The 10243-nt window shown below is 35.2% G+C and overlaps 1 protein-coding gene across 1 annotated transcript in view; it reads left to right on the top strand.

The window, feature by feature from the left end:
- Window positions 1-10243, top strand: part of Usp34 (ubiquitin specific peptidase 34) — a 180481-nt gene that overhangs the window by 63605 nt on the left and 106633 nt on the right. Inside the window, exons 13-18 of the mRNA XM_013353501.1 lie at window positions 712-747; window positions 1188-1318; window positions 1881-2521; window positions 5410-5624; window positions 9531-9646; window positions 9730-9857. Coding sequence (XP_013208955.1) covers window positions 712-747; window positions 1188-1318; window positions 1881-2521; window positions 5410-5624; window positions 9531-9646; window positions 9730-9857 — 1267 coding nt within the window. The remainder of the gene's footprint in view (window positions 1-711; window positions 748-1187; window positions 1319-1880; window positions 2522-5409; window positions 5625-9530; window positions 9647-9729; window positions 9858-10243) is intronic.

Raw genomic sequence — 10243 nt, forward strand, 5'->3', positions numbered from 1 at the left:
CAGATAATATGTAAAATTATTCTTAGCCTGGAATGGAAGTTTTATATAAGAAGTGCATAAATTGAGGGGCTGGAGAGATGACTCAATAGTTAAAGATTACTGACTGCTTTCCCAAATGTCCTGAACTCAATTCCCAGCAACCATTTTTAATGGGATCTAACGCTGTCTTCTGTCATGCAAGCATACTTGCAAGGAGAGCACTCATATATATAAAATACATAAGTAAATCGTTAAAGAATTGTATGAATTAAAAATAAATTTTGTGTTTAGACTTCTAAAATCTTAGAGTAAACACAATCTGAGACACATTAAAATCCTATGCATTTTTACATAAGATATTTAAGAGGTAGTCAGAAGTTTGCCTTCATTTTAAGTGAGATTTGGGGCAGGATTCCTATTTGGAATGGGAAGTAGGCTTTGTATGAATTGATTAAAGATTAGAACGTAATAATGGTTCTTTTTAACTTTGCATATCAGTTTTTTAACTTTTTTGTTGCATGTATGAATTATTTTGAAGGAATTTTTAAAACTTTATGCACTTAAACCCAGTTTTCTTTTGACATCATATGCTACTGTCTTTCTGTGCAGATACCCACAATAATTGACAGGTTTCCCTATCAGTATCTTACATACATACACAACGTCTGTATTGTCTCAGAGAAGGTCAGTCACTTAGAATGTTTTCCTCCTGTTTTTTTCCTTTTCCTTCAGAGGAAGAAGAGCTGAGGAGAGCAGCTCCTTCACCTTGTAAGTCGAGCCTTAGAAATGCATGACAGTGTGACTTGGAGTTTTTGTGATTTTTGAGCTTGTGGATCTTGTGTAGTTTATATATTTATGCAGTGTATGCTCGAGTCACAATTTTATTTGAGAAAAAGACATTATTAAAATATTCATCTTGCCTTTTTGCTTTGTTTTCAACTACTCTTGTAGTCTTAAACCTGCTAGACAGCAAATGACTGCACCACTGAGCTATAGCCCCATACCTCATCTTACCAGTTTTGCTTAAAATCATTAGTATCTAGATTTTAATTGAGATTATTTTTATCCTTTTTAGAAACAACAAATTTAGAGCTGTAGTTTGGTTTCTTAGCATAAACTTTGATAAGTAACTCAAGGAATCAAAGTGTGGTGTCCTATCAGATGCATGTTAATTTAAATCAGAAATAAGATTTAAAAATTGATTTTAGGGTCTCCTGCAGCAAGTCCTCAAAGTAGTGACAACAGTGATACACATCAGAGTGGAGCCAGTGACATTGAAATGGATGAGCAGCTTATTAATAGAACCAAGCATGTGCAGCAACGACTTTCTGACACCGAGGTAAGTGATACGGAGGTCTCTTGTCATAGGATTTAGAAAATCTGTTTTAATTTGACCTGGGGATAATACCACTCTTCAGTTTCTTTATGTAGGACTTTGGACATCCTTAGAGTTTTATATTTATTTTGTAGTTTTCAAAGATAATAATGCAATACTATTGCCAACATTTTCAAAAAATTTGTTGTGTTGAGGCCAGCCTGGTCTACAGAGTGAGTTCCATTTTCAGGACAGTCTGCACAGAGAAACCCTGTCTTAAAAACCAACCAACCAAACAAACAAACAAAACCCAAAACTTGTTGTGGTACTCAAAAGATGGCTCAGATGTAAAGGCACTTGCCATCAAGTCTGACAAACCAAGGACCCGTAGGATCCCCAGAAGAAGAAGAGAAGCAGTTCCTGAAAAGCTGTCCTTGACTTTCACGTGTACTCCACATGTCATAGCACATGTTCATAGAGACACTAGAAATAAATGTGGTGATTTTTTAAAAATATTAACACATATTATCTACATGCCAGTTTCTCTCTCACTGTTCTGAATTAATATATTTGTTTATAAATATAGGAATCCATGCAAGGAAGTTCTGACGAAACTGCTAACAGTGGTGAAGATGGAAGCAGTGGCCCTGGTAGCAGTAGTGGACATAGTGATGGATCTAGTAATGGAGTCAACTCAAGCCATGCGAGCCAGTCAGCTGGTAGTCCTGGAAGTGAGGTGCAATCAGAAGACATTGCAGACATTGAAGCCCTTAAAGAAGAAGAGGAAGATGATGATCATGGTCACAACCCTCCCAAAAACAGTTGTGGTACAGAACTTCGAAACAGAAAGTTAGAAAGTCAAGCAGGCATTTGCTTGGGGGAATCCCAAGGCACATCTGAAAGAAACGGGACAAGCAGTGGAACAGGAAAGGACCTGGTTTTTAATACTGAGTCATTGCCACCTGTAGATAATCGAATACGAATGCTAGATGCCTGTGCTCACTCTGAAGACCCAGAGCATGATATTTCAGCGGAAATGAGTTCTGCACACATAGCACAAGGTTCTCAGGAGTCTTGTATCACACGAAGTGGGGACTTCCTTGGGGAGACTATTGGGAATGATTTGTTTAATTGTCGGCAGTTTATTGGTCCACAACACCACCACCACCACCATCATCACCACCACCATCATCACCACCACCACCACCACCACCACCACCATGATGGGTAAGAATGCTTAAAAATAAATGCTGTATTTGTGTTTCTTATAGTGAAATACTGCTATTACTTTTTTAGTTGCTATTTATTTTAGTTGAGTACTATTTAATTCTCAAATAGATAATGATAAATTTTTTGTTGTCAATTTAAGAAAATGCAAAATGTAAGGTAATGTGAATGCTGCTAGTGTACCTCAAGGCCCTGGGTTCAATCAGGACTGAAAAAACGTAAGGTTCACTTTGATTACATATTTTATTTAAGCAAGTAATACTTAAAGATCATAACCACATTAACTGATATAAAACCTGAAATACTTTTCCTTTTCTATTTAAGTATTCAATAAATATTACATGTATTTTTGCCATTGCAGAGCTGGCAATTAAACCCAGCACTTTGCAAATGCCATGCAAGCATCTGCTACTAAGCTATATCCTTGACTCCCCTCAGTTTATATGCTAAAGTCACAATACATCTCTGTAATGGCCAAGTGGGCATAGCAAATGCTGTACTAGGCAGCATAAATTTGGATCTTCAACTCTTTTGTTATAGCTGTTGCCTAAAAGCACATGTAGGATTGCTTGTAGCAACTTGAGTTAAATGTTGATGAAAAACACTGCCTTCTAATTTTAGGATTACTATTGTAAGGGTATCTGTTGTAAAAGATTTTTGTGTTTGTAAAGTATATCTATTTAGTAATAACTGCTTCTGTTACTTATAGAAGTAAGAAATAAGTAGGACTAAGTTTTTAATTTCTCTGTCTCTTTTTTTTCTTTTTCTATCTTTTTTATTTGTTTATTTATTTATTTATTTTTTTTTTGAGATCTGGTCTCACTGTCTTCAGACTCACAGAGATCTGCCTGCATCTGCTTGGAATTCCAGGCTTGTGTCAGACCTATACCTGTAAACCTCCTTTTTAAAAAATGAAAACCAAAACAATCATGGCCAACATTCCTGAAAACCCTCTTTTTCATTAAAAAGCAAAACAAAAATAAACTATTAGGGGTTTATTGTGAGAATTTCATGGGCTACCTTGATTACTACAAATGTGTAATTAATTTTAACCTGTTATTTATTGTCAGTATAACTAGTTAAAATTTGGGTTTGTGGTGAAACAAATGTTCGGTTTATCGGGATGAATTTTCTACAAAAGACTTGCTGTTTTGCTAAATTTTCCAAAATTTAGTTTAGTTACATGAACTCTAGCTATAAATGTATTCATTTTAATGTTACTTCCTTTTTATTCTTATCATAAGGGCATTCAAATTTTAAAGGCTTATTTGTTTTATCTTTTTAATGATTTATTTTTATTTTATGTGCATTGGTGTTTTGCCTGCATGTCACATCCCCTGGAACTGGAGTTACAGACAGTTGTGGACTACCATGAACCTGTGTCCTTTGAAAAACAGGCAGTGCTCTTAACTGCTGAGCATCTTTCCAGCTCAGGGCAGTGTTTCTTACTCTTGACACTATTGATGTTTTGAACCATGTGATTCTTTGGTTTTGAATTCTTAACTGTCTGAATACTTCCTTGATATTGTTCATGGTTGCAACATCCTCAGCCCCTATCTGTAGATGCCAGTATCCCTTCATTTGTAACGATAACAAAAATAAAAGATGTAGTTAGACATTGTTAAATATCACCAATTTAGCCAAATCACTTTTAATTAGAACATTTGGCTAATACCTCACATTATAGATGGTCCTTAGCAGCACTCATGATAATGACAAAGTGGTAGCATGTGGATAAAACGAAGGTGCAGAGAAGTATATTTAGTTTCAGAGATTGGATGTCTTTTATAGTACTGATCCACTCTCATAATAAATTAAACACTCAAAATTAGTAGACCTTAAATGTCTACCCCAAAAGTTTTGATAATTGAAATTTTCCTTATGGCTTTTCCATATTCTGTATATATATAGTGAGTCTTTGTATCAGTCCTGATCTTTTTTTTTATTTCATCATCATTTTGTCTTTGCTATCTTGAAATATACCCAGTGTTGTAATATTTAGAAATGAACTTAAGCAGTTCATTTTTGAGTTGAAGGAAATATCTTTGGAGACTCTACGTTTTTTGGTGGTGCTGAGGATTAAACGCAGGGCATTGTTCATGTTAAGTTTGTGGTATACTGTTGATCTATACTTTGGGTCTTGTTCAGTTAGCAACAACTTCCTAGATTGCTACCTTAAATTGGAATATTTTGTATTCTCTACGATATCATTTGATAATGTACTTACATGAACAAATGTAAAGAAAACTTATGGTTTCATATTTTATAAAATTGAGTTTATGTAATACTACATAACATTTATTACTAATATTACCTAAAATGTTTGTTTTTGAAGTTGTAGTGAGGTATATTAATATTCATATATTATTGAATATAATGCTTATATGTTATAAAATTAACTTCCATATATTAGAGTCTATAGTATTCATAAAGGTCTCAATATTATATATTGTTAAAATGTTTCAACCCAATTTCAACTAAACGCCACATTGTTTAGTTTCTGAGTATGGAATAATTTGTGCTAAATGTTACCGAAGAGATTTTTAAAAAGAAAAGCTTATAGCAAAGCATAGTATCTTTAATCCCATACTACCTTTAATCCCAGTACTCAGGCTGAGGCACGTGGATCTCTGTGAATTTGAGATCAACCTGATTTACACAGTGAGGTCCAGGACAGCCAGAGCTACATAGTGAGACCCTGATTTTGAAAAAAATAAACAAACAAAAAAGGTTTCCAATTAAGTTTATAGTTTCAAGGGCTAGGATACAGCTCAGTAGTAGAATGCTTGCATAGCCTGCAATAAGACCTGGGTTTAATCGCTAGCAACAGATAAATAGATGAGTAAAAGTTGGTAATTACTAAGTTTATGGTTTTCTGTGTGTTGTAGACATATGGTTGATGATATGCTAAGTGCAGATGATGTCAGTTGCAGTAGCTCGCAAGTCAGTGCAAAGTCAGAAAAAAATATGGCTGATTTTGATGGTGAAGAATCTGGATGTGAAGAGGAACTAGTTCAGATCAATTCACATGCAGAATTAACATCTCATCTTCAACAACATCTTCCCAATTTAGCATCTATTTACCACGAACATCTTAGTCAAGGTAAGATTTTAAGTAAATCAGTATTACCTTGTTCAAACCAGGACTAATTTAATTGCATGGTTAAAAACAATAAACTGCTGATCTTATGTTTAAATGGTTGTGCCAAAATAACTTAAGCAATAGCTTTTTTTTGTCAAGACAATTATGAACACTCCATGATGAGAGTAAATGAGGCCTTTTTGTTTGTTTGAGGTACTGGGGTCTTAGAAGCAAGGGCTTTTTGCATTGTCAGCAAGTATTGTGCTATTGAGTATTTTTTCATAAAATGATGGTCACCTAGCAAAGACAATGTATATTAATGATCTGTAAGACATTTTGGAAAATGTGATTATGATAGATTTGAATTTTAGAAATTTATGACCCACAGATAAAAAGAATGCAAAAGATCATCATATAGCATATAATTCCATTTATGTGAAGTATGTAGAGTGATTAGATTTATAGAGACAGAGGTACAGATTGCTTGGAGTTAGGGAGAGCAAAGTTTTTCTTTATTTTGGTAATGAAAATGTTTGAGAAATGGTTAGTTACATCACTTTCAGTTGAATATAAGAAGGTAATAGAACCGGACCAGTTTTGAAGGAATCGAGACTGAAGTTAAAGAATAATAGAGCCATGCCTATAGTCCCAGTATTCAAGTAGGGAATACTAAACTTGAGGCCAGCCTGTACTATATAGAAAGCAACCCTCTATTTCCAAACATCAACATAACAATAGATGGTGATGATAATGAAGTAGGAAATACGGAGGAAAGAGAAAGAAAAGGAAAAGGGGAAATAATATTTAGAATTGTCAATTTAAAGACATTTAACCCTTTTCTTGATTATAAACCATCAGCACATACCAGGTTAGGTTTTGGAATGATAGAGTGTTACAATAGAAAAAAATCTGGTAGATTGGGTTTTTGGTAAAAGATCACTGTCAGACTAGAGAAACAGTATTATTGTGAGTGTGTTCTTTCAAGGTAGTTTGAGGCCACCAGAATTAATTTGATGCCATGTTAATCAAGTTGTTACCATTCCCCAATTTTTAAAAATATTTATTATGTATAGAATATTCTGTCTGTGTGTATGCCCGCACGCCAGAAGAGGGCACCAAACCTCATTACAGATGGTTGTGAGCCACCATGTGGTTGCTGGGAATTGAACTCAGAACCTCTGGAAGAGCAGGCAATGCCATTAACCTCTGAGCCATCTCTCCAGCCCAAGTTGTTACCATTCTTTTGTTGTGTATTTTCCTTTTAATTTCTAGTTTTTACACTTTTACTTTATGAAGGTAGAAATTAAACCAAATTGTTGTATAATAATGCTCCAAACTCAATAAAAGTATTAATATTTTACTGAATCCCTTCAACTCCATTGAGATAAGCAGTAAAATTTGGATATGGAGACCAGGTGTCATGTATGCTTATATTCTCACGTTATCAGAAGGTTTATACAGAAGGATTTCCATAGCAGAATAATCTGAGATTAGTTTGGGCAGTATACTAAAACACTTTTTCCAAAACAAGAACAGAAAACTTGGACAAAATTTATGAACAGTTTCTTTATAAAAGAAGAAATGATAATAGTATATTTAAATGTGTTAGTACTATACATGCATCAGAATGGGTAAATTTGAAGAGTGATATTAAAGAATGTACAGTGATGGGACTGGAGAGATGGCTCAGTTAAGAGCACTGACTGCCTTCCAGAGGACCTAGATTCAATTCCCAGCACCCAGAGGGTGTTCACAAATGTCTGATACTCTAGTTCCAGGGGATCTGATACTCTGTCACATGCATACACACAGACAAAACGCTGATACACATAAATTAAAATATCTTTAAATGTGCAACAGTTGAAAGTTTATGAAGAGTATAAAATAATGGTTGCTTTGGAGAATTGTTGTTTAGGAAATCTGATTTGTTCTATTAGAATCTTTTGATTAAATTGTCTATTTGAAGTAAATCATCCAATACATTTGTTTTATTTTTTGAGACAGGGTTTCTTTAGCTTTGGAGCCTACGGTGGAACTCACTCTGTAGACCAGGCTGGCCTTGAACTCACAGTCTCTGCCGAGTGCTGGGATTAAAGACTTGAGCTACCATTGCCCATCCCAATACATTTTTTAAATACAGATTTTATTTATTTTTATGTATAATGATGTTTTTCCTGCAAGTATGTCTGTGCACAATGTGCATGCAGTGCCAATGCAGACCCTCAGGGACTGGAGTTGCACAACAGTTGTCAACTACTATGAGCGTGCTGATAATCAAACCTGAGTCCTCTGGAAGGGCAGCCAGTGCTCTTCAGTCTTTTTCCCTTTTTGTCCAAGATCTTTTTGGGGGATGGGGTTAGCAGGGTCTCACCAGGTAACATTGCTGACCTGGAATTCACAGAGATCCCACCTGCTTACGCTTCTGAGTGCTAGAGTTAAAGGTATACACTATGCCACTATGCTCAACCTTTTCCTCTTTTTTAAAGAAAGAAAAACAAAACAAACAAAAAACCAAGTGTTCTTGTGGTATGATGAGTGTCTTTTGGGTATATGCCCAAGAGTGGTATAGCTGGTCTTGAAGTAGATCGATTTCCAATTTTCTGAGGAACTGCCATTTTGATTTCCAAAGTGACTGTACAAGTTTGCACTTCCACCAGAATTGAAGGAGTATTCCCTTTGCTCCGTGTCCTTGCCTGCTGGAGCTGTCACTTGTGGTTTTGGTCTTAGCCATTATGACAGGTGTAAGAGTCATTTTTATTTGAATTTCCCTGATGGCTAAGGATGTTGAGCATTTCTTTTAAGTGTTTCTCAGCCATTTGAGATTCTTCTGTTGAGAATTCTATTTAGATCTGTCCCCGTTTTTTTAATCGTGTTATTTGTGTTATTGATATTTGATTTTTTGAGTTCTACATATATTTTGGAAATTAACCCTCTGTCAGACATGGGTGTGACGAAGTTATTTTCTCGTTCTCTAGGCTCCTTTTTGTACTTTTGACAGTATCTTTTGAGAACTTTTCAGTTTCATGAAGTCCTGTTTTAGTGCCTTCGTGTTCTGTTCAGGAAGTGGTCTCCCATGCCAATGCATTGAAGGCAATTCCCCATTTTCTCTTCTGTCAGATTCAGTGTATCTGGTTTTATGTTGAAGTTTTTGACCGACTTGACATGAGTTTGATTCATAGTGATAGACATAGAATTTTTTGGAACTCCTAAAAGTGGGAGCTGGAGCTGTCTCTGACTCTTGTTCCAACTTTTAGAACCCTTACCAACTCTTACTGGTTTGTTTTATCAAGCCTTCAACTTGATATGCCATGTTTGATTGACACCCATCTCTGAATAGAAATGGAAGAGGAATGGATATGGGGATGTAGAGTGGAGGTGAGGTTGGAGGACTGGGAGAAGGGGAAACAGTAGTCAGGCTGCAAAAATAAACAGATAATAAAAAACTAAGGTTTTTTTTTTTTTTTTGTGACAGAGTTTCTTTGTAGCTTTGTAGCTTGTCTTGGAACTTGCTCTGTAGACCATGCTAGCCTCGAACCCATAGAAATATGCCTGCCTCTGCCTCTAGATTGCTGGAATTAAAGGCATATTCCACCACCGCCCGGCTCATGATTAAAGTCTTATTTACTTATTTCAGAAAAGTTACCTATATGCTTCATAAGAGTTACAGGAATTCATACAGTTCTCTTGTTATGACATATTCATATTTATTACAATTATTAGAGACAATAGAATGAAAACTTATTTTACTTTAGTCTTAATTATAAACAGACCTATTGATGTTTATTCATTAGTGAAGTAATTGCTAATATTTTGTAATCTCAAAGTTTATTCTTAAACTTTTATTTGGATTTGCTCATTTACAAATTCTGTCATTCCTGATTACACTCCACTGTCATCTTCTATAATGTTTTATCTTTTGTTCTTTAGGACCTGCAGTTCATAAGCATCAGTTCAATAGTAATGCTGTGACAGACATTAATTTGGATAATGTCTGCAAGAAAGGAAACACTTTATTATGGGACATAGTGCAAGATGATGATGCAGTAAGTTGTATAATAAATCCAGAAGGACTTAAAAATTACAGCAAAATGCAGTCAAAATAAGTAATAACTATATATTTTTGTAGGTTAACCTTTCTGAAGGATTAATAAATGAGGCAGAGAAACTTCTCTGTTCGTTGGTTTGTTGGTTTACGGATAGACAGATTCGAATGAGATTCATTGAAGGCTGCCTTGAAAACTTAGGGAACAACAGGTAAAGAAGAAATACAATTTTTTCTTGTTGAGTAACAGTTCTTTTTGTGCCCTTGTATAGAATGGGTGTGTTGTTTTCATAGTGTTTACTATATAGATACAGTCACCCCTCAGCTGTTGTGATTTCCATGTTCTGCTTAGGGATATTTTTCTTAAAAGTCAACACTGTCTCTCAGGGGTAGTTCTCTTTTTATTCAACACCCAGATCAGCTACTCTCTACCATAAGCAAAGGATTAATAATACTATGTTGTATTTTTTTATTAATTTATTTATTTATTATGTATATAATATTCTGTGTGTATGCCCGCAGGCCAGAAGAGGGCACCAGACCCCATTACAGATGGTTGTGAGCCACCATGTGGTTGCTGGGAATTGAACTCAGGACC

This window comes from Microtus ochrogaster, unplaced genomic scaffold (genome assembly GCF_000317375.1).
Source record: "Microtus ochrogaster isolate Prairie Vole_2 unplaced genomic scaffold, MicOch1.0 UNK9, whole genome shotgun sequence".
NCBI classification, from domain to species: Eukaryota; Metazoa; Chordata; class Mammalia; order Rodentia; family Cricetidae; genus Microtus; species Microtus ochrogaster.